General features: G+C 50.0%; 2 protein-coding genes across 3 annotated transcripts; both read left to right on the top strand.

The window, feature by feature from the left end:
- Window positions 7,321-12,391, top strand: LOC108637988 (endogenous retrovirus group K member 7 Env polyprotein-like). The gene is made up of 2 exons (XM_018062500.1): window positions 7,321-7,398; window positions 11,048-12,391. The coding sequence occupies exon 2, from the start codon at window positions 11,240-11,242 to the stop codon at window positions 12,167-12,169; it is 930 nt and encodes a 309-aa protein (XP_017917989.1). The 5' UTR covers window positions 7,321-7,398; window positions 11,048-11,239; the 3' UTR covers window positions 12,170-12,391.
- LOC102180421 (carcinoembryonic antigen-related cell adhesion molecule 3-like) lies at window positions 15,850-23,654 on the top strand. 2 transcript variants are annotated; one of them, XM_013971349.2, is made up of 8 exons: window positions 15,850-16,031; window positions 16,962-17,318; window positions 18,621-18,899; window positions 20,643-20,763; window positions 22,217-22,269; window positions 22,565-22,596; window positions 23,013-23,054; window positions 23,283-23,654. In XM_013971349.2, the coding sequence occupies exons 1-8, from the start codon at window positions 15,968-15,970 to the stop codon at window positions 23,346-23,348; spliced, it is 1,014 nt and encodes a 337-aa protein (XP_013826803.2). In that variant the 5' UTR covers window positions 15,850-15,967; the 3' UTR covers window positions 23,349-23,654. The 2 variants fall into 2 exon arrangements, with proteins under 2 accessions (XP_013826803.2, XP_013826804.2); XM_013971350.2 differs by lacking the exon at window positions 20,643-20,763.

The raw sequence follows: 23,911 nt of genomic DNA, 5'->3' as shown, positions 1-23,911 counted from the left end.
GACCTCTCTCCACTTCCTGCTGGTTTCCACTTTGCTCTCCAGTGCGAATTGTGAGTCTTCCCCCACCACACACACACACACACACACGCATACACGAGCCTCTACCTAAAACTCAACCTGGCTACCACGGCAAAGGGCCCACCTGTCCCCTCCTCAAAGTGTCCCAAGGGCCTCCCCACCCGGATCTCACCTGCAGCCCCCACCACACACCTGGGCTAGCAGTTCTCAGTCTCTCCCTGAGGCCCCTGCGATAGGTGCTGCTCTTACATAGGCCCACTGTGATAGGTGCCACACTCACACACATGCAGCAGGCGTGTGCACAGGGCACAGAGCCCACAGAAGACAGGTGTGCTCAGCCAGTGGCCAGATTCGTGTGTGCTGAGATGAGACGTGAAGCAGAAGAGACCACCTGCAAACTTCCGGTCATGACTGAGGTCTACATTACTCCTCATCCCCCTGCACACAGCCTCGGATGAGACAAGGTGACACCTCTTGATGTTCCTTATTGTTCTGTAGCAAATGACCACAAATTTACTGGCACAAATCTACCCAAGTCAAGGTGTCAATATGACCCCATTCTTTCTGGATTCTACAGACGATTCATTTGCTTGCCTTTCCAAGCTGTGAGAGGCTGCCTGCTTTCCTGGGTTCGTGGCCCCTTCCTGCATCTTCAAAGCCAGCAGTGGAACGTCTTAAAGCTCCCCAAGCTCTCCTTCCATCACCCCATCTCCTCTGGCTCTGCCTCTCCTGCCTTCCTCTTTCATTTATAAGGAATATTGTGAAAGTATTACACTCAGCCCGAACATTCCCAACCATCATCTCCCAGTCACGTGATCTGGATTTCGTCTGTAGGTTTCCTTCATCATGGGACACATTTCTCGGATTGTGGGCTTGAGGTTGTGGACATGTCTTAGGGTTCTGTGCTCTGCCTACCACTCCTCTCAAGGCTGGGGTCATCATCTTCCCTCACTCCAATCTGCTCTGGGCAGCTTGGACTTTGTCTTGCTGATGTGGGGTCAAGTCCTGCCATGACATCCACAGCAATCTCACTGGCCCTGAGCCCTGGAGATCGAGGCCAGTCCTCACTCCCTGCAGCTCTCCCCACCTCTTCTTTCCTGTGAAGTGAACGTTGCTCAGTTTGTCCAACTCTTTGCAACCCCATGGACTGTAACCCTCCAGGCACATCTGCCATGGGATTCTCCAGGCAAGAATACTGGAGTGGGTAGCCATTGCCATCTCTGAGGGCTCATCAAACCCAGGTCTCTGGCATTGCAGGAAGATTCTTTACTGTCTGAGCCACCATGGAAGCCTCTTCTTTTCTAGCAATGCCCAATTTTTCTGAATGAAAAGGAAGCAGATGTGACTCAAAAACCACAACTCTCAAGTCTCCAGGTGGCCTGTGTTCATCAGCACCATGGACAGTGTCTCTGCTGTGCTCAGCCCCCAGGCTGCAGCAAGAAGGGCTCAATGGGAAGGGACGGCTGGATATCCTGCCCATTTCTATTCTATGACAAAGAGGAACATGGTAGAATGTGTCCAGGGATAACCCACTTGCTCCAGTTTATGAATCGGGAGCACTTTCTCCTGTCTGTGTATTAGCTGTAGCTACACCCATGATAACTCCCGGGTGAATGATCCTGCACCCGGAGGGGGTCCTCAAGGAGGCTGGGAGCTAACTCTGTCCTCTCAGAGTATCTCCCCACCGCTGAGTGTCAGATAACTGGCTTGTCTACAACTTGGAGGGAACGTTTCATGATTAGGTCCTGACCCTTGGTACCTGACCTTGGAGACAGCCATCACCTGGCCTGAAGGCCCCTTGAGCACAGCCTCCTCTTCCCTCATTCTCAAAATGATTCCCCCTCCCCCACAGAGCAAGGCTGAGCAGAATGCCTGGGCTACCCTCCCAGCTCCTCCATGCCAAGCCCCTAGCCTAGTGTGAGAGCTTTTGCCATGTCTCCATGCTTCCAACAGAGCAAGGGTCCTGCTGAAAACAAGTGGGGCCTGAAGACCAGTCTCCAGGGTACAATCCGTCACCTGAGGGCTCATCCATCTGCCTGTGAACCCCAGGGAGAGAAGGAACTAGGGCTCCACAGTCTCCCCAAACTTCCTCTTCTCCATAAATATACCATTGACAGGGGTAACCCTGACACCGAAACCCAGCACTATATTTGTCATCGACTCGGGTCTAACCCATCCAGCATCCTTAACAGTCATGCAAAAGGCTTGAGATACCCAGTATAATGGTCACCGGGTTACCTGGGGCCTCCCTTACCTTCCATGGGGACAGACTCTGCAGGAATCACCTGGGCTCAGGTGCACCACCTGTGGAACCACGGTGTCTAAAGGGAGCCGCAGAGGGAGCTACTGAGGGTATCTCAGGGGTCCTGGCATCTGGCCAACCACAGAGGCACAGCCGCAGGACTTCATGAAAAGATGGATAAAAGGACGGGTAGGGGATAAAGGAGGGATGGGGTGTGGCAGAGGGATGGACATATGGACACAGGTGCTGTCTCCTCACAGGATTTTTCCGTAAACGGTGAGGATGTTGGAAGTTAACATTTTCCTATACTTCCCAGGCAAACGCAGTTTAGTGGATACAGTGGCATTCAGTGTACACACAGGTTGACCAGGACTCCAGTTCTAAGAGGATCCCTGAGCTGGGAGCTCGGACATGCAAGGATTCACCTATCCTGCTGAGTCCACTGGCCAGCTCCAGATCTGGGGCAGGGAGCTGCATACCTGCGGGTCGAATGAATGAGCCCCTGGATCATACTCCATGGGGGCCGAGATTTGTGGTGAGGATGTTCACTGCAGAGCAGATGGTCAATGTGAAAGGCGGGATGCTCGCTAGTGGCTGTTCCAGACTGAAAACAAATTTGTAGTGAAGTCACCCCAGTGGCAGAGCATGTCCTCAGCCTGTGGAAAATCAATGTTTCAATGGTGTTCTGGATGCTTGAGAAAGAAGGACATGAAAAGAAGACATGACAGCTTCGGGAATAACATTTAATTCTGAACTTCTCTTAGGAAACATTTTTGTTTATTTTTTATTTCTGGCTGCACTGGGTCCTCACTGTTTTCCACCAGTTTCCTCTAGTGCGGTGAGCAGGGGCTACTCTTCGCTGCGATATGCCAGCTGCTCATCACGGGGGCTTCTCTCTTCCCGAGCATGGGCGCTCGGCAAGCACACTTCAGTCGTTGCCGCTCATGGGCTTTAGAGCACAGACTCAGCAGTTCTGACGCATGGCCTTAGTTGCTCAGAAGCATGTGAAATCCTCCTGACCAGGGATCAAACCCGTGTCCCACGCTTTTTCAGGCAGATTTCTATCCACTGAGCCACCGGGAAAATCCTGTAAACCATGCTTAACTTGTAGGTAGACACTGGTTCATCATGGCCGCCTCACACATGAGGTTTTCCTAGATACGTGCCGCCCACAAGTGTAGGGCCTCCTCAATATTCAACATTTTCCACCCGACGTGTACATTTTATCAATTGATGAACCCACGTGAATACATGAACATGACCCAGCTTCCATAGCTTCCATTAGGCTCACACTTGGCACCGTAACTTGCGTGGGTTTGAGCAAGTGATCAGCTGCAGCATGAGCTTCCCAGTGGCGCGTGGTAAAGATCCTCCTGCCAGTTCAGGAGACCCAGGTGTGATTTCTGGCTCAGGAAGATCTCCTGGAGAACCAATGGCAACCCACTCCAGTGTTCTTGCCTGGGAATCCCATGGATAGAGGAGCCTGGCAGGCTCCAGTCCATGGGGTCACGGGAGAGTTGCACCTGACTTAGCAACTAGAACAACCGCAAGGTCAGGAAGAGTCCTGCTGCCCAAGTCACACCAGCAGGGCTAGTGAGCGCAGAGCAGGTGGTGTGAGTCTGCAGGGCTAGTGAGCGCAGAGCAGGTAGTGTGAGTCTGCAGGGCTGGTGACCACAGAGCAGGTGGTTGTGAGTCTGCAGGGCTAGTGAGCCCAGCGCAGGTGGTTGTGAGTCTGAAGGGCTAGTGAGCACGGAGCTGATGGTTCTGTGCCTGTAAGTTCAAAAAGGATGACATACATCGCTTGTTTATTTACCCATGCTCAAATACAGAAACCTCGTGTGTGCGGTGACCTGATGAACCAGTGTCTCCTACGATTTCAGCATTGTTTAGAGGACTTTTCCGATGGTTCAGTGGATAGGAATCTGCCTGCCAAAGCACGGAACATGGGTTTCATCCCTTATCCTCACTTTTAGTGTGAAACTGAAGCTACAATAAAAAATAACCTTTAAGACAACTGAACTACCCTGGCACCAACCCTGCTCATGTTCAAGGAAGATGGAAATTCACCATTGAAACTTCAAATATCAAAAGGTAAAAAGAAGTAAAAGCAATCTAATAAATTAGAATACAAAATAGGCCATTAGACCCTAATAATTCAGTTCCTACAATCACACAGGGTGAGGGGACACTGAGGACAGAGCTAGCGGGTATGACCCCTGTGTCCCTTTTGCTGAAAGAATCTCTGATCAGGGGCCTATGGAGCCGCCCCACCTTCCTTCCTCCATGAAGACCAGGTCCCCTGATGGGGGCAGACACAGAGAAGGCGGGAAGACGAGGTTCAGAATCACTGCACCACCCTGGTCTTCCGATTCCACCTGGCCCTGCCCCATGAAGACACTGAGGGGCACGGGGGAGGGAAATGCAGCCTTTTCATGTCGGCATGGACCCTCCAGCACAGGCAGGACACACGGACGTTCCTCACCCTCCTCCTACTCACAGATGCTCCAGTCCTGCCCAAGGACTGAGAATGTTGCGTCTGCATCTTCTTCCACAGAGAGAAACAGGCCTGGTGTCAACACACATCTCAACCGGATGAAATCTCGGAGTGGGGTGTATAAGAGGAGATCTTGGATGAGAGATGTTGGAAATTCAGAGTGGGACACGATTCAGCATTAATGATATGCAGTGTGGAAAGGGTGAGTCGCTAGGTCGTATACGATCCTTTGCGACCTCACGTCTGTAGCCTGCCAGCATCCTCTGTCACTGGGATTCCTAAAATGATATGTAAACTCTTGACATATGCTTGAGTTGTCAGGAGAAAACCTCCTTGAGATACTTTCCCTTCGACACTCCCCTCCATGGCCACCAGAGGGCGGCAGAGCTCCTCCACAGTCCGGAGCCTCCACAGGGCTGCCCACCTCCGTCCCACTTAACAGCTCGCACCGCCCAGCAGCCTCTGACCCTCACCAACCGACTCCGTCCACAGTCCTCCCCAGTCTCCCAGTTCCCCACACTGGACTCTGTCAGCCGCTCCTCCCAGCCAGGCCCACCTGAAGGCCAGACTCCCCTCAGGTAGCTCTGCCCTCTGAGCCCCCTGTCCCTCTCTGCTGAGGGTGTGCTGACCCTTCACATCTAAGTCAAAAGATCACTTTCTCAGGGGTGCCTTCCATGACACCCAGTCCAGCTGAGATTCCGTGACAGACTCCGGATGCACCAGACGCTTCCCTTTCAGGCCATCCCTCCATCATAATTAGCTCCTTATTTCCAGGATTTTCTCTGAGTGTCTGTCTCCCTGTCACAAGGTCAGGTGTGTGAGCCCGGAGTCCAAGTCTATCCTATTCTCTGGAGACCAAGACACAACCCAGGTCGGACAGGTCACACATGCTCAATAAATACTCTTTATTTGGGGGGGCTCCAAAATCACTGCAGATGGTGATTGCAGCCATCTAATTAAAAGACACTTACTCCTTGGAAGGAAAGTTATGACCAACCGAGACATCATGTTAAACAATAGAGACATTACTTCGTCAACAAAGGTCCGTCTAGTCAAGGCTATGGTTTTTCCAGTAGTCATGTATGGATGTGAGAGTTGGACTGTGAAGAAAGCTGAGCACAGAAGAATTGATGCTTTTGAACTGTGGTGCTGGAGAAGACTCTTGAGAGTCCCTTGGACTGCAAGGAGATCCAACCAGTCCATCCTAAAGGACATCAGTCCTGGGTGTTCATTGGAAGGACTGATGTTGAAGCTGAAACTCCAGTACTTTGGCCACCTGATGCAAAGAGCTGACTCATTTGAAAAGACCCTAATGCTGAGAAAAATTGAGGGCAGGAGAAGGGGACAACAGAGGATGAAATGATTGGATAGCATCACCAACTCAATGGACATTTGGGTAAACTCAGGGAGTTGGTGATGGACAGGGAGACCTGGTGTGCTGCAGTTCATGGGGTTGCAAAGAGTCGGACACGACTGAGCAACTGAACTGAACTGAAATAGATAAGGGAATCTACATAACAGAAACCACCCCACCCCCCACCCAGTGTGACACCGAGGGGTCAGAGAATATTCCTTGTGGACAGAGGGGCCCTGGCTTCAGACTGGGTGGAGACCTGCAAGAGCCCACAGCTGCTCCAGGGTGGGACGTTATTCCTCCTGGAGTCAGGAGTGAGGACAGGGGCCTCTTAACTGTGACGGGTCAGACCTCTGGCTCATTCCCAGATAATCACACCCCCTCCCGTCTCCACTCAGGAGAATCTTCTAGTCTCCCTGGAGGGCCTGGGCTGGCAGCTTGAGTCCTTCCCCTTCTCTCAGAGACCTGAGCTGGCTCAGACTCCCGATCCTCCATCCCAAGGGAGTCGTCACAGGGGAGGCGGGAGCCCCAGCTGAACTCAGGAATTGGGGAGCAGCTCCTCATCCCAAGGCCCTTCATCTGTGGGGACACCTGGGTCTGGTCCCTGGAGACATCTCAGCCCCTCCCCCTAAGGCATCCTGGGAAATGAGGGGAACTTCCAGAACAGAGGAACCCAGCTTCTGCAGTTGCTCCAACTCAGGGGGACTGGGGTCCCATGGGGGTCTCCCCTCTGTAGGGAACAAGGTATAAAGAAGGTTGAGAAGTGCTTGCAAACGAGACTCTCAACCAGGGCTGAACATTCTCGCAAACGAGATGTTCTGCCCAGTGTAGGGAACTAGGTTTAAGGAAGCCTGAGAAGTGCTTGCAAATGAGACTCTCAACCAGGGCTGAACATTCTTGCAAATGAGATGTTCAGCTAAGAATCCTGTTTGTTCCCATGGGAAAAGAACATTGCTTGCACACAAGGATGTTTCTCTGATTCCTCAAAAGGAACAGACCCTGGGACAAAACGGATTCTAAGTTGATAAGGAAGTTCCCCAAAACAAAGTCTTAGCTTCAGTAAATAAGTCAAGGTAAAGGTTATCTCGCCCTGCGCCTGCGCACTGTATAGTCTCTGAATCATAGTGCTTGGCAGCTTGCCCTGTAGGTTGTTGTGCAAGGGATATAAAATAAAGCAGCTGTAAGAAGCAAGTGTTAAAAATATAAAGATTTAAACCACTCTGCAGTGTTGGTGTTTCATTCTGTCGCCAGCATCTGACGCCCAGCGCGGGGCTCGACGGAACCGAAAGGGTAAGCACCCCAGGGCAAAAGGCTGAAAGGGGGACTTTCAGGAAATAGAGAAAAAGAGAAAAGAATAAAAATCCGAAAGGGTGAACACCCCGGAGCAAAAGGCTAAAAGGGGGACTTTCGAGAAAAAGAGAAAAGAATAAAAATCCAAAAGGGAGAGCACCCCGGAGCGAAACGCTGAAAGGGGGACTTTCGAGAAAAAGAAAAATAAGAGAAAAAGAACAGAGAAAAGAGAAAAGAAAAAGAAAAAACTATGGGGAATTCCCCGTCTTTAAAGTCACAATATATGGAGCTGGTTAAGGGGCTCCTGCATTCTATAGGAATTAAAACGTCTACTTGCCGTTTGAGTGAGTTATTCTGTCTTATAGAGCAGCATTGCTATTGGTTTCAGTATTAAACAAAAGTACAGCTAAATTTGAAAGAATGGAAAACGGTGCAGAAAGAGTTAAGAAGGCAGCATCAAAAAGGAAATGTGATTCCTTTAAGGCTGTGGACTCTATGTAGCGCTATAACACAGGTTTTAAAATTAATGGCTGCTGATAGTGAGGCCGCCTCATGTTATCTTGAGGAGGGGGCTTCACCTCGGCCTCTGCCCAAACCTCCGGGTGATAGTAAAAATTCATCCACTGAGTCAGATAGAGATGTGAGTTCTGGGGAGGATTCAGATTCTGTAGAGGCAATGACTGCTGCCTTTTGAAAGGTTTTATTAAATAAAAAACAAACTTCCAAGGCTGTTAATCCTGCACCACCTTACGCATCCCTATTTCTGGTAGCTGCTGACAAGGCTGAGATAGGGAGAGTCAATAGTTTTAAAAGTATGGGAAAAAGTATATTTTGGGGAATGCTTATTAATGACTCTCGTCCTTTAATGTCACTGATTATTGAAGGTAAACAGTTTGAAGGAATAGTGGATACAGGAGCAGATGTTTCAGTTATTTCTCTCCAGCAGTGGCCTAATGACTGGAAAAAAGAAAAAAATTCCTCTTGTTTTAACAGGCTTAGGATCAATAGCAGATGTGTGGAGAAGCGCTCAACCTTTGTCATGCCAATTGTCTAATGGAAAGAAAGTATCTATTTCTTTTTACATTGTTAATATACCTATTACTATCTGGGGAAGAGATCTTTTATTTTCTTTAGGAACAACGCTCACCATCTCGTCGGAAAACTTGTAGCCACTGCTCAGATTCCTCGAGCTCTCCCATTGAAATGGTCAACTGATGTCCCTAAATAGGTTGAGCAGTGGCCGCTTCCAAAAGTGAAGCTCGAGGCTTTAGAACAATTAGTAAAAGAACAGCTTCAATCTGGCCATATTGAACCTTCTACGTCTCCTTGGAATTCTCCTGTTTTTGTCATTAAGAAAAAATCTGGTAAATGAAAAATGTTGACTGATTTAAGGGAAGTTAACAAATGTATAGAACCTATGGGAGCTTTGCAATTAGGTCTCCCTTCTCCTGCTTTGATTCCACAGGATTGGTCTTTGATGGTTTTAGATTTGAAGGATTGTTTTTTTAATATTCCTTTGCAAATAAAAGATAGAAATAAATTTGCTTTTACTATTCCAGTGTATAATCATAGGCAGCCCGTAAAACGTTATCAATGGACAGTTGTTGCCTCAAGGAATGATTAATAGCCCTACACTTTGTCAGGAGTTTGTTGATCGTGCTCTTATTACTGTGAGACAACAATTTTCTAATTGTCTTCTCTATCATTATATGGATGATCTTCTATTGGCAGCTCCTAGTAAAGAGGAATGAGATAATTTTTTATTCATGTGAAGAAAGCCTTAAGTGATTTTAATCTTCAAATTGCTCCTGAAAAAATTCAAACTGAATTTCCTATTTCATATTTAGGTGCTATTTTGGAACGACAAAGAATAAAACCTCAAAAGGTCCAAATTAGACGAGATAATTTGAAAACTCTTAATGATTTTCAGAAGCTTTTGGGTGATATTAACTGGTTACGTCCCATGTTAGGGATTCCTACACATCAATTGCGTCATTTATTTTCTACTTTAGAGGGTGATACTGCTCTTAACAGTCCTCGATCTCTTACTTCTCAAGCAAAAGAGGAATTACACTTTGTAGAGCAACGGTTGAATGAAGGGTTTCTTACTTATCTACAACAGGATCAACCTATATATTTCATAGTGTTCCATACTCCCTATTCTCCTACTGGAGTTATTGCTCAATCTGCAGGGTTGATTGAGTGGGTATTTTTACCCAAAAACTATACAAAAAAGCTTACTACTTATATAGATAGAATTGCTTTCCTTATTTTGAAAGGTCGAGGCCGTATTACTCAGTTAATTGGAAGTGACCCTCAAACAATTATTACTCAACTTACTTCCACCCAAATTTCTAATTGCTTACAGTTTAATAAAATTTGGCAGATAGCTCTTGCATCTTATTCAGGGACTTTTTCTAATCAATATCCTCAATCTAAAATGATAGATTTTCTTCGACATACATCAATGGTTTGTAAATCTCCTATATCTAATATTCCAGTTGAAGGAAAAACTATTTTTACAGATTGCAATAAAAATACTGCTGGCTATTGGACTGATACTACATCTAAAGTTGTTCCACATTCCTTTTCTTCTGTGCAGCCTGCTAAACTTCGGGCCATTTGTTTGGCATTACAGGATTTTTTTAATATTCCTATTAATATTGTTTCTGATTCTAAATATGCAGTCTTTTCATGTATTTATCTTCCTGAAGCCACTCTACCGGTAACTTTAAAAACTAATATTGATAAATTATTTTTTCAGGTTCAACAATTATTAATTAGGCGAACTAACCCTGTCTTTTTTACTCATATTGGAGCTCATTCTTCTCTCCCCGGACCATTATCTCAAGGAAATGCAAATATAGATGCCTTACTTTATCCTTTACAGTCTGCAACACAAGAACATTGCTTACATCATACTAATCCTAAAGGGTTACAAAAAACTTATTCGTTAACACGAAAGCAAGCTCAACGCATTGTTCGTTCCTGTTCCATATGTGCACCGTTTATTTTGCCCTTTGCCCCTCCTGGAGTAAATCCCAGGGGACTACAATCTAACCAAATCTGGCAAATGGATGTTGTTTTTATTTCCTTATTCGGTAAACAGAAATGTGTTCATCATACTATAGATACTTAGTCTCACTTTCAGTGGGCTACAGCTTTAAGTTCAGAAAAGGCAGATTCTGTTATTACTCATTTACTATTTTGTTTTGCTATTATGGGCATGCCTATAGAATTAAAAACTGATAATGCTCCCGCATATCAATCCTCTAAATTAACTCAATTTTTAAAACAGTATCATATTAAGCACACTTTTGGTATTCCTTATAATAGTCAAGGACAAGCTATAATTGAAAGACCTAATCGGACTCTTCGAGAATACATTGAAAAAAATTAGAAAGGGGGGAAAAGGTGTGATATCACCAAGGGATGTATTAAATAAAACACTATTAACTCTTAACTTTTTGAACGTCTGGGGAAAAAGTAAGATTACTCCAGCAGAACAGCATTTTGGCAATTCAGAAAAGAAGACAAAAAGCTTTGAACATTCCCAGGTATGGTATAAGGATGAGATAAAGGGATGGATTCCAGCAGTACTTCACTTCTTGGGGCGAGGGTATGCTTTTATTTCTGTGAATAATTCCAGGATCCGGGTTCCATTGAGATTGGTGAAGTTGCAGGATGAGCGACCCAATCATGTGCCAGTTTCAGGAACTGTCAATGCAGAGGACTTTCACCTTTGTGACAAGAGAGGCAGGTCCACCGACATGGGGACAGTTGAAGAAACTGACTCAAGAAGCTGAGAAAACATTGCAGGGATCATGACCCTCGTCTAGTTATGAATTTTTCAAATCATGTAATTGTAGATTGGAGTCCTACTCATGGAGAATTTTTAGAAAAATGGTCTAATCGATCTTTAAAATGGCTTCGCATAAATGGTACCTTGAGTGGTCAAGGAAATGAAGCTGTAATATGGCAACATTTTGCATTGGTTCCACCTCAATTACAAATGGATGGGCACCCTCAATTACAAGGAGATATATGGAAATTATGGGCAGTGTCAGGTGACCTTACTATATGGACAGGAAACTTTACTTTAAATATTAATGATCCTAAGGGGCCATTTCAAGTTCATTTGCATATTAATAAATCTTACTCTGCTATAGCATGTGTAAAATTTCCTTATTCTTTACTGTATGGGCAATGGATTTGGAATGAAATTTTGGGAGTTATATCATGTTCTGATTGTAACTTGACTCAGTGTATAAATCGTTCTTGGTGGGAAAATGTTGAAAACAAGATGGTCCATTCCAGTAATCGCTCTTCGGTCACTGTGAAAGCACGGGCTGGGCTCTGGTTGCCTGGGAACCTCACTCGGCCGTGGTCGGGCTCTTGTGCTGCCGCTCCTCTTGTGAACGCTGTTCACACTCTTCTCCATCGATCCCCAAGAATGCTTGGCGTCGTCATCGCATCAGTTCCCGCCGTGGCTTCAGTAACAGCAACAGCAACTGTAGCAGCTCTTGCTTTGCATCAGGGCATACAGACGGCTGATTTTGTCAGGGAGTGGCATAAAGATGCTCATTTATTGTGGCAACAACAGCATGATTTGGACGCTCAATTGGCTACTGATGTATTGAATTTACAGCACACTGTTTCCTGGTTAGGAGATCAAGTGACTGTGTTAGCTACAAAGAGTGTGTTAAAATGTGATTGGAACTCATCTCACCTATGTGTAACCCCTGTTCCCTTTAATATGAGTGAGGGTTAAGAAAAGGTGAAAAGGTCTTTAGTGGGACACCAGAATTTAACTGCTGAAATTATGGAATTGGAACAAACTATATTGTCAACTTTTAGTAAGACGCTGCCTGATATTCTTGGTTCTGATATACTGAAGAGTCTTCAAGAAGGATTAGATAACCTTAATCCTTTAGGGCATGTATCTACATTGTTAACAACATCCTTTGTGAATACTTTGTTAATTGTTGCTTTATGTTTTATTGCTTTTATAGTCTACCAGCGCTGGCGAAAAGGGAAACAATTGAAAGAAAAAGCTTTGCGTATTCAAGCGCTTATTCAGCATCTACAAGAAAAGAAAGGGGGAGATGTAGAGAACAAGGTATAAAGAAGGTTGAGAAGTGCTTGCAAACGAGACTCTCAACCAGGGCTGAACATTCTTGCAAACGAGATGTTCTGCCCAGTGTAGGGAACTAGGTTTAAGGAAGGTTGAGAAGTGCTTGCAAAAGAGACTCTCAACCAGGGCTGAACATTCTTGCAAACGAGATGTTCTGCCCAGTGTAGGGAACTAGGTTTAAGGAAGGTTGAGAAGTGCTTGCAAATGAGACTCTCAACCAGGGCTGAACATTCTTGCAAACGAGATGTTCTGCCCAGTGTAGGGAACTAGGTTTAAGGAAGCTTGAGAAGTGCTTGCAAACGAGACTCTCAACCAGGGCTGAACATTCTTGCAAACGAGATGTTCTGCCCAGTGTAGGGAACTAGGTTTAAGGAAGGTTGAGAAGTGCTTGCAAAAGAGACTCTCAACCAGGGCTGAACATTCTTGCAAACGAGATGTTCTGCCCAGTGTAGGGAACTAGGTTTAAGGAAGGTTGAGAAGTGCTTGCAAATGAGACTCTCAACCAGGGCTGAACATTCTTGCAAACGAGATGTTCTGCCCAGTGTAGGGAACTAGGTTTAAGGAAGCTTGAGAAGTGCTTGCAAACGAGACTCTCAACCAGGGCTGAACATTCTTGCAAACGAGATGTTCAGCTAAGAATCCTGTTTGTTCCCATGGGAAAAGAACATTGCTTGCACACAAGGATGTTTCTCTGATCCCTCAAAAGGAACAGACCCTGGGACAAAACAGATTCTAAGTTGATAAGGAAGTTCCCCAAAACAAAGTCTTAGCTGCAGTAAATAAGTCAAGGTAAAGGTTATCTCGCCCTGCACCTGCGCACTGTATAGTCTCTGAATCATAGTGCTTGGCAGCTTGCCCTGTAGGTTGTTGTGCAAGGGATATAAAATAAAGCAGCTGTAAGAAGCAAGTGTTAAAAATATAAAGATTTAAACCACTCTGCAGTGTTGGTGTTTCATTCTGTCGCCAGCACCCCTCCCCTGTCAGAGTCTCCAGGTGGAGCTGCCCCAGGTCCTGGCACTGTGGGGAGGCTGAGAGCAGACCACTGATGGGGACACAGAGAACTAGGGTGCAGGCCCAGTGCCGTGAGGTGGAGAAGGACAGGGCCTTCTGGGGTCCAGCCCACAGGCCGCCACCCTCTCCCCAAAGCCCCAGAGACCCCCCGTCGGCCCTTCCTTTGGAGCCTCAGGGACTGAGAGCTCCTCCTGAGCACACGTCCACCTGGATGGATGCTTCTCCTGCCACTGAACAATGCCCATCGTCTCCCTGGGCTCACCCTGCACTGGGATGAGGTCGGGAAGCCTGGGGACCCACAGTGACCTTAACTCCGGCTGATAGCCTCTAGTCTGGAGGTCAGCGCCCACCTCTGCCCAGGGCGCAGAGCCAGCTCACACCCTTTGACGTTGGCATCCCTGTGCAGCCAGTTACATTGTCCCCAGGTCTGCTCATGACCTCCAGGGTAAAACATTGGGCCAAACAGAAAATTAACAGGAAATTAACAGGTGAACTTTGTTTTCCCTAAGGAAGTGGAGAAGGAGCCTGATTTCCATCCCTCCTTCTATACAGCGGTCTCCAACCTTAAGGGCACCAGGGACCGGTTTCATGGAAGACAACTGCGGAGTGGTGGAGATGATTTGAGGATAATTCAAGTGCGTTACAATTACTGTGCACTTATACCTATTATTATTACATCAGCTTCACCTCAGGTCATTAGGCGTTAGACCCCAGGGGACCCCTCCTCTAACAGACCCTCAGAGCCCCTCCGGGGTGCCCACACTACCATGCCCAACCTTCTAGGGGCCTATGGGCACCCATGCCAGCTCCCATCCCTGCCTGCAAGCACCCATGGGAAAGATCACAGTGACCACAGAAAGATCAGCCAGGGTGACAGAGGAGGCCCTGGAATGACAAGGAGGACGTGGACAGTTTCTGAACCAAGGCTCAGGCAAGAGACACACAGAGGAAGAGTCTCCCAGAACTTGCCCTGAGGACCAGGGAGCCCAGAGTCAGCCCACCCTCAGCACCAGGTTCCTCTATTCCCAGGACACACAGGAAACCTTTCCCTTCTCACCTACCAACTGCAGCTCCTCCTGACACCCGATTCTGGGTCTCTGTTCCTGGAGAAGGCAATGGCAACCCACTTCAGTATGCTTGTCTGGAGAACCCTGTGGATGGAGAAGCCTGATGGGCTTCTGCCCATAGGGTCGCACAGAGTCGGACACAACTGAAGAGAATTAGCACGCATGCATGCATTGGAGAAGGAAATAACAACTCACTTCAGTACTCTTCCCTGGAGAGTCCCAGGGAGGGAGGATCCTGGTGGGCTGCTGTCTATGGGGTGCCACAGAGTCAGACACGACTGAAGTGTCTTAGCAGCAGCAACAGCAGCAGTCCCTGAGAACAGACGCCAGGCTGGTGACAAGCTAAAGTAGAGGTCAGGTCCCCTCTCCAGTCATCACTCATGTGACCCCTTTCTCTCCTCAAGAGTCAGTGTGACCTTCAGGCAGGTCAAATATCTGCAATCTTCCCAGATATTTGAGAACAACAGGAAGACCCTGGGCATCCAGCTGGGTTTCTGTGTCACAGGAACAATTACCACCAAAATTTGGAAACCCCTGGATCTGTGATTGTGCTGAGAGACCCCAGACCAAAACCCAGCAGAGGCCAAAACTGGGGTGTGTGGGGCGGGCTAACTGCTGTTCTGGGGTCTCAGCCAGGCTGGGACAGCGTGTGACCTGGCAGCTGCTGAAACAGCATTTCTAAGGTGTCACCAGGGGGTTCGCAGTCTTCATGAAGCTCCACAGGTGATTCCCATGCACCGTGGGGAGGACGTCCCTGTGACAAGCATTCCTGATGCACCCCGCACCCTCAGGCTCCTCCTCTGAAGGGAAAAGCCAGAAGGGGATGAGGGAGGGCCGTCGGGGAGGCTGAGTGTGCATCTGATCCAAAGCAGTGGGGACCCCGGACCTGGACACCCCAAGGTTGTGCTTTTCCAGACAAGGGTGTGTGTGTGCGTGTGTATAGATGTGTGTGTATCTAGGTGTCTGTGTGTAGCTGAGATGTAGGTATGTGTGTGTGGGGTGTTGTGTGTAGGTGTGTGTAGGGGTGTGTAGGGGTGTGTGTGTGTGTGTAGGTGGAGAATCCCTGCTCTAGAAGGCAGAGGACTCAGCAGAGTTCAGGGAATAGAAATACAGACAGAGGGGGAAGGGGGATGGGGGCCACGAGGGAGGGAAGGAGGAGAGGGGAGGCAGAGGGTGGGGCCTGGGCAGAGACCCCGCCCCTGGGCCACGTGACCCAGCCAAGTGCTCCTGCCCCGGGGCAGGCCCAGCACACAGGGGAAAGGACAGCAGAGCTCCTGCAAGGACTGCAGGGCTTGTGAGCGTTTCTGGAGAGAAAGTTCTCCTCACAGAGAGAGGGACACAGCAGACCGCAGGCACCATGGAGCCCCCATCAGGCTCTGCAAGCAGGTGGCATGTGCCCTGGAGCAGGCTCCTGCTGGCAGGTGAGAGGGGACAATTTTCAGGGAGGGGGCGGGGACTGGAGAACAAGAGCCTGGCTGGTCTCTGGGGGAGACGGGGCTCTGAGAGGGGACAGGGGGCTGCCGTTCAGACCTGAGGGCAGAGGGCAGGGGACGGGGGAGGGAGGGGCTCAGCCACAGGAGACTCTGCATGAGCTAGAGCTGGCGAGGGGCGGGAGGACTCAACTGCTGTAGGTTTTATCAGTTATTCTTCACTGAGCAGTTTGTTGCTAAGTGATGACAATAATAACAATTTATTATGTCACTACAGAAAAAGACATAACCAGGACAGTAAACACTGTCTTTACCCGGCACCCTTAGAAACTGACAAATAAAACCAGACTGTGGAATTCCTGGGAACTCTCCTTCCTTCATCCCCAGGTACTAATGTCTGGAGCCTGGTCCAGGTCCTAGGTTTCAAGCAGGATCAGACAAGCCCCTGCCCTCACGGAGCCCGCACTCTGTGGGGAGGAAGACACACAAGCAGAGAGATGGAGAGTGTGCTGGCAGGTCTTTAGGCATCACGCAGGAACCGGAGCCGGGAAGGGTCAGCAGTGAGCACGGAGGGTCTTTACAGCCGCTGGTCAAGGGGAGGGGCATCTCCCAAGAGGCCCTGAATGTGAGCAGGCGTGTGAGGGCAGCGAGGGGGTGAGCCAGGGGACAGCTGGGGAAGCAGAGGAAAAAAGGAGCCCAGAGGCGCTGAAGTGACGGGGGTCATGCTGCTGATCTTGAACCAGTAGGACACACACACATACATATACCTAGATACCATGCACATAAGCACACACACATGCACACACGTGCACACACACACCAAGGCTGAGGGATGAAGAGACCTGCTCGGGACCCAGGGCACCATTTTCCCATCCCCCACACAGGTCAGAAATTAACTGGTTTCTCTCTCTTCTCTCTTAGTCTCACTCTCAACTTTCTGGACCCCGCCCACCACTGCCCAGCTCGCTGTTAAAACGTTGCCCCTCCTTGCTGCAGAAGGGTCGCATGTTCTACTTGCCCACAACATATCAGAAAATCCTCTAGGCTATGCCTGGTACAGAGGAGAGAGTGTAGACAACACCCAGCTAATTGCATCATATAGGGTAGCCACTAATGCAACTACCAATGGGGCTGTGTACAGCAGACGGGAGACACTTTACCCCAACGGAACCCTGCTGATCCAGAACGTCACCCAGAAAGACACAGGATCCTACACCCTGCTCGTTACAAAGAAGGATTTACAGACAGAAAGACTAACTGGACATCTCTGCATATACAGTGAGTGCTTCCTCTCTGACCTCGGCGTACTGGGTGGGAAAGTGAAAGTGAAAGTCGCTCAGTCGTGTCCAGCTCTTTGTGACCCCATGGACTACACAGTCCATGGAATTCTCCAGGCCAGAGTACTGGAGTGGGTAGCCTTTCACTTCTCCAGGGAATCTTCCCAACCCAGGAATCAAACCCAAGTCTCCCACACTGTAGGCAGATTCTTTACTGGCTGAGCCACCAGGGAAGCCCAAGAATACTGGAGTGGGTACCCTATCCCTTCTCCAGCAGATCTTTCTGATCCAGGAACTAAAGCAGGGTCTCCTGCGTTGCAGGCAGACTCTTTACCAACTGAGCTATGGGTCGGGATGAATTCTGTTCACATTTGCAGGACTTACAGCCCCGGATGTTGCCCCCATCCTCCTCTGCATTATGTCCCGTGTCGGGGTTTGAACATTCAGTGCAGGACACACGCTGTGGAGACAAACTCCAAAGGGTCAGAAATGCTCCCAGGAAGCCAGGCCCTGCAGACACTGTAGAGAGAAGGACGGGCTGATGGAGGGACTCAGCAGAGGGACAGCACTCTCAGTCCAGCCCCCTGGCCCCTCCCCATGACCAGGACCCTGAGGAAGACCCTGCAGGACTCAGGGAAGACCCCGGCTTGAGGGCCCCAGGGATCCTCACAGAGAAGCTCAGCCCCAGGAAGCCCCTCCCACACCCTGTCCCAGGGCTCCTGCCTCCAGTAACACTGAGCCAAATCCCGAGGCTGCCAAGCTGGTCACCAGCCAGGGCTCAGCCCCGAGAGCCACATCCGCACAGGGGCACAGCCTGGTCCCACTCCTGAGACTCGGCATGGAGAGCACACAGGTACAAGGTCCCCAGGCCGTCAGTCAACTGCCCTGGGGGACCTGGAGACTCCAGAGAAATCTCAGCACCCCCAGGGAGGAGCAGAGGAAGGAAGACACTCCTAGAAGTTTCTCGTTCCCCAGAGTGCCACCCAGGGAGCTCTCTCCCGAGGCTGGTTGATAAAAACCAGGACAGACGCCAGGTGGTCTCTGAATCCCACCCAGGTCTGTCCAGCACTAAACGCTGCTGCACAATCGACCCCCGAGGAAGCCTGTGCTTCTCCCAGACGTAGAGCACATGGCCTCACACTCTCTGGGCTCAGGTCCCCATGCATTTGTCTTCGATGCACAGACCTGCCTTATTGAAGGGCTCAGTCTGGCTGAGAGGTGAGAGACGCCAATTCTGATTGAAGATGCTTGTAGAGAAGCCAAAGGTAGAAAAGGGGCAATGTTCTCTCTGTTATCTGCACAGCGCTGTTGCCTACACCCGTCATCACCAGCAACAACTCCAACCCCAGGCAGCACGAGGACACTGTGGTGTTAACGTGTAGGTTTGAGACTTGCGACGTCTTCTACATGTGTTCAGTCAACAATCAGAGCCTCCCCAACAGCATGGAGCTGGAACTGTGCAAGGGAAACAGGACTCTCACTGTGTTCAATGTGAAAAGGCATGACACAGGACCCTGTGTGCGTGAAGCTGGGGATCCAGAGAATGTCACCCATGATGACCCATCCACCCAGAATGGCCTCAGTGAGTAACCTCTGTTCCTACATGGTCCAGGCCTCCTGGCTGAATCTGCAGTGCCAGAGGCCAGGCCGTACCCATCCCTCTCAGGTCCAGGTACATGGACCCTCACCTTTGGACACCCAGGCTGGCCATGACTTCCTATCCCAGGCAAGCCCAGGCAGGCCCACCTTGAACCAAGACTAGGAGGGGATGGGCTGCTGTGTCTTGAGAGGCTCAGGGTCACCAGCCTGTGACGGAAGAAACAGGTTAATATCTCAGACTCAGGATGAGTGAACATGAGAGGTAATGGTTGAGACTTTCTACAACAAGGCTGTGATCCAGACAGAAGGACGCTGGGGCCCTAATACAGACCAGGAATTTCCTTTCCCTCTGATTGCATCACGTGTGGCTTTATGCTCTTTGCTTCAGATGGCCCGGACACCCCCACCACTTCCTGTTGGGCTCAACCTCTCCCACCACACAGCCTCTAACCCCAGCCACACCGTGTCCCTGGCTTATCACTGGCAGGCCCCCACAATCCATACAGGAGCTCTTTATCCCCGATATCACTGCAGATAAGAGTAGACCCTGTAACTGCCTTGTCCATAACTTCATCACTGGTCCCAGTAAAACCACAGTCAAGGCTATGACAGTCTCTGGTAAATGGCCCCTGGCCCATCAGTACCAAGCTTTGTGGTAGAGCCTGTAGGTTTTCAGAAACAAATCTGAAAGAACTTACCTCCTAACTTCCCAGAAGTTACAAGCAAATTGCGAATCAGCCCCTGAACCCTCCCACTACATCTCAGCAGACCCTTCTTCCCCCTGCTGCCTGATTTCTCCTGGCAGACCTTGGGTCCAGCCTGGAATGCGGGGAGGGGATTCTCTGAGCTCCTGACAGCCTCATGTAGGGGGAGACAGGAAACAAAGAAGGGTCCCCAGGGCCAAGTGCCTTTTGTTGTTGTTGAACTGAAGAAATGGGTATTAATCTCTTACCAGATGAAATATGCTACGTACTCAGTTGCTCAGTTGTGTCCGACTGTTTGCAACCCCATGGACTGTAGCCCACCAGCCTCCTCTGTCTATGGAATTTTCCAGGCAAGAATACTGAAATGAATTGCCATTCCCTTCTCCAGGGGATCTTCCCCAACCCAGGGATCAAAGCCAGGTCTCCTGAATTGCAGGCAGATTCTTTACTATCTGAGCCAGCAGGGAAGTTCTATGAACTCTGTTGATTTATTTAAGCGCCGTGGGTCTCAGATGTATGTACACACAGCAAGGATGACACCCCCTCCGTCATGGGGAGGGAAGGATCAGAACAGATGGACGTAAAGGATTTTCCCACAGTGCCAGCCACACAGAATGAACTGGAAACAGTTGGCTAATATTATTATTACTGGGCAGGAGTTGAGCAGACCTTCCCTCTAAGACTGACAATGGGGATGGGAAGGAAAAACAAGGGCGGGAGTGCATAATGTAAGAGGAAAGAGTCCTTAACAGGAATACCGATAGGACACGGAGCTGGCTACAGTGAGAGAGTGTTGAGTTAGAGAAAGTCCGAGGTTTCAAACGTGATTAAAATAGAGAGAGAGATGCAACCCCCTGCAGCAGGAGGGTTGGGAAGATACTGTGATGACCAAACACACAGCCACACAGACCTCAAAGCATCCCCTTCCTCCCTAACAGGCCCTCTCCCCTGTGAGACCTCTTGTGGTTTTCCTGGTCAGGTGAACTCAGGCCTTCATCTCCCTCTCTGTCTTCTCCTTTCAGGCGGAGAAAACAGCCCAGCCCTCAATAGGGAGATCGTTATCGTCATCATGATTGGGATCCTGGTTAGGCTGGCACTGGTGACCATTGTGGGGTGCTTTGTTTTCCTCAAGATGACTAGAAGGTACAAATGGCAATGCCCGATGCTAATCCTGTCCCCCAGGCTGATGCTAAGCCAGGAAGAGAGACATCCTACCCTTGGATTCTGGGCCTGGCTCTCCACAGCCTCTCCACTTCCCCCAAGGGCATTCCCTCTCATCCATCGGCCCCTCCTTCACCAGATGCTGACCTGGGGTAGCTTCCCAACACCTTCTGCATCAGTAAATTAGACACTCCCCACTGCTGTTGTCCAGGGTTTCCCCGCTGGCTCAGTGGTAAAGAATCTGCCTGCTATGCAGAAGATGTGGGTTTAATCCCTGGGTCGGGAAGATCCCCTGAAGGAAATGGGCACCCCCTCCAGTATTCTTGCTTGGGAAATCCCATGGGCAGAGGAGCCTGGCGGGCTAGAGCTCATGGGGTCACAAAGCATCGGACACGACTGAGCGACTGAACAACAAGAACAGCCCACTGCTGTCCTAGCTCCCGGAGCAGACCTGCAGGCGTGCTGGCAGGCAGTAAATGCTCAGTAAGCAGTACATCCTGCAGTTTATTTAAATCCAGTCACCCTGAAAGGAGAGGTTGACAGCCTCAGAACCTGAGCGTCATCGTGACCAAAGAGACTGAAGCCACCTGGACAGGCCAGGTCGGGTCAGAGTCTCCCAGGAGGCAGATGCGTTAACCACAGCCTGTGATATGTGAGATGGGAGAACATGGACCTGGCCAGGACAGCAGGTCGGGAGATGAGCTTTATGCCTCTTTCCAGGCAGATGAAGGTAGAGAAAGAGGCCATTGTCTAATTTCAGCATCTCTCAGCCTGAGGGGCTAGGCTGGCCACCGCAGAGCACCCCCCCCCCCAAGTCACAGGACCCAAGATGCACCGGCTCTCCAGGCATCCTCCGTGTGTTCTGGCCCTGCTCTCCTCTGAGGACCTGACCCTTCCGCTCAAAGCCTTTGGGCTGATTCCTTTACTGGGTCCTTTGTCCCTTCTCAGGTCACTTTCTCCCAGACTGCCACTGACCTGCACGTCCTTCCTCTCTGAGCCCAGGATGGATGTGGCTTCTTAAGGACTTTCCCTAGCTCCTCTCTGCTGGGCCCTCTCCCCCTAAACAGCATTGGTGGAGAATGGAGGTCTCTCCATTCCCTGATTGGGCTTCCCTGGTGGCTCCATAGTAACGAGTCCACCTGCAATGCAGAGACGAAGAAGACGCAGGTTTGATCCCTGAGTCAGGAAGATTCCCCTGGAGAAGGAAATGGCAACCCACTCCAGTATTCTTGCCTGGAGAACCCCATGGACAGAGAAGCCTGGAGGGCCACAGTCCACGAGATCCCAAAGAGCTGGACACGACTGTGCATCTGACCGCATATGTACACACTCCCTGTTTAGAAAAGGGAACCTTCCTTGTTCCCTGTTTTGACACCAAAGCTGTGACCTCCTCCTGCCTCCTGCAACCCTCAAAAATAATCTTGACCTTTTCTAGGGCCAGTGGCCAGAATGACCTCAGAGAGCACCGGCCTCCAGCAACCACCCTGGGTGAGTGTCTTCTCAGCCTGGGTGCAGCTGGGACACCCTGGTCCTATCCTCCAGCATCTGCTCCAGCCAGCTGCCCGCTGGGGCTTCATCACAGGGGATCCGCACTGACTGGTCTGCTAGATGTGCGAGTTCTGAGTCACGGGTCACCTCACTGGACCCTAAATGCCCAGAAGGTCTCTCCCTGGTGATGCCCCTTCTCCCATGGTTCTCTGGAAGCTGAGGACCCCCAGCCTCTCCTGGAGGGTGGGCTAAGCTTCCTCACACCCCTGGTGCTAACTGCTGTCTCTGCTCCTAGGACATGGTCCCTCTGGCAGCTCTGTCTCCCCGGTAAGCACATTCTTTCCTTGTCTCTTCTCCCTGTGGTCCCAGCTGTGCAGACTCAGGGCAGTGGGACTGTCCAACATTTCACAGTACAGACACCCTTCACTCCAGGGTAGCCAGCAATATGAACCCTATCCTGGTCAGGACTGGGACTCACTTCAGGGGCAGGACACCCCCATGCCCTGCCCTGAGCCTGCCTGGTCCCTTCACAGTTAACCCTGGAGTCCAGCCAGGAATAGAGTGGGCACTAGGAGCTTCAGACAGGGGTCTCGGGCTATCGAGGGTGGAGCATGCAGCCAGATGGGGACTGAGGTGAGGGCTTCAGGCTTGGAGGTGGCTGCTTGGGAGGCAGGGCTGGTCACTTCTGAGGAGAAATGACTCTCTTCCCTGTTCCCCTGACACCCACTTTCTCCCCTACCCAGGCCTCCCTACCCAGCCCCAAGCCAGCTGTTCCCATCTATGAGGTGAGTGTTGGGGATGAATGGTCTGATCCTGCACTTTTAAGGGTACTTTCCAGGAAACAGCAGCAAAAATGGGAAAATGGATGAAGAGGAGTGATGTATCTGGACCCAGAAAGCCTCCAGCACAGCCGGGCCCCCCACGAAGGAGCCCCGTGGACCCTGGGCCAGGGAGATCCTGGGACCTGTTCTGAGAAGTTTACAGGGGCTCAAAGGCCTCTTCTTTCTCTACAGGAATTACTCTATCCCAACACAGATATCTACTGCCAGATCAACCCCAAAGTAGATGTGGTTTCTTAGTTTGCTCCAGGAACTTCCCCTTAATGGGTGTGAAGAGCCCACCTGAGACCCCAGAGTCTGAGTGAGGTCAGACACCCAAAGCAGAGAAACAGCTGTGACCCCTGAAGATACTGGGGGGCCTGGGCTCAGCCTTAGTGTCCCTTCTGGCCTTCTGGAGGCCCTGACAAGGCTGCCCTGAGCCCTGGATGGATGAAGACAAGGACTTCCATTCCCCAAGGAACTGAGGGCTTCCAAGGAAAGTGGCTGGGCCTGTGACCCACTGTGGACCACCTGAGAGGTCTGAATAAAGAGGACTTTCCTCTCGTTTGCTCTTTTTGTGCACGTGGGCTCCTCCCACCTAAACTCACTCAGGTTCCACAGCAGTGGGACAAACTGTCTCCTCCTTGATGTGGCCCATGGGCCTCCTCCCACCTGGGCCTCATCTGCAGCCCCCTCCACACACCTGAAGAACTGAGGTCACCTGGGAAGGGTGATCTTCCCATGTAAGTTCACATGGGTCAGTTTACCCACATTCACCCAAACAAAAGTGGTCTGTGCACTAAGGCACAGAGCCCAGAGTTCAG

The sequence above is a fragment of the Capra hircus genome, chromosome 18 (assembly GCF_001704415.2).
Source record: "Capra hircus breed San Clemente chromosome 18, ASM170441v1, whole genome shotgun sequence".
Classification (NCBI taxonomy): domain Eukaryota; kingdom Metazoa; phylum Chordata; class Mammalia; order Artiodactyla; family Bovidae; genus Capra; species Capra hircus.
The sequence above is the reverse complement of the archived record's forward strand: the minus strand, read 5'-3'. Positions and strand labels throughout refer to the sequence as shown.

Excerpts from the sequence above, each read along its gene's own strand:
- LOC102180421 (XM_013971349.2), top strand. The coding sequence starts at position 15,968 with ATGGAGCCCCCATCAGGCTCTGCAAGCAGGTGGCATGTGCCCTGGAGC. Across the intron at positions 22,270-22,564 it reads GCCTCCAGCAACCACCCTGG|GACATGGTCCCTCTGGCAGC; the intron begins GTGAGTGTCTTC and ends CTCTGCTCCTAG. Across the intron at positions 22,597-23,012 it reads CTGGCAGCTCTGTCTCCCCG|GCCTCCCTACCCAGCCCCAA; the intron begins GTAAGCACATTC and ends TCCCCTACCCAG.
- LOC108637988 (XM_018062500.1), top strand. The coding sequence starts at position 11,240 with ATGAATTTTTCAAATCATGTAATTGTAGATTGGAGTCCTACTCATGGA.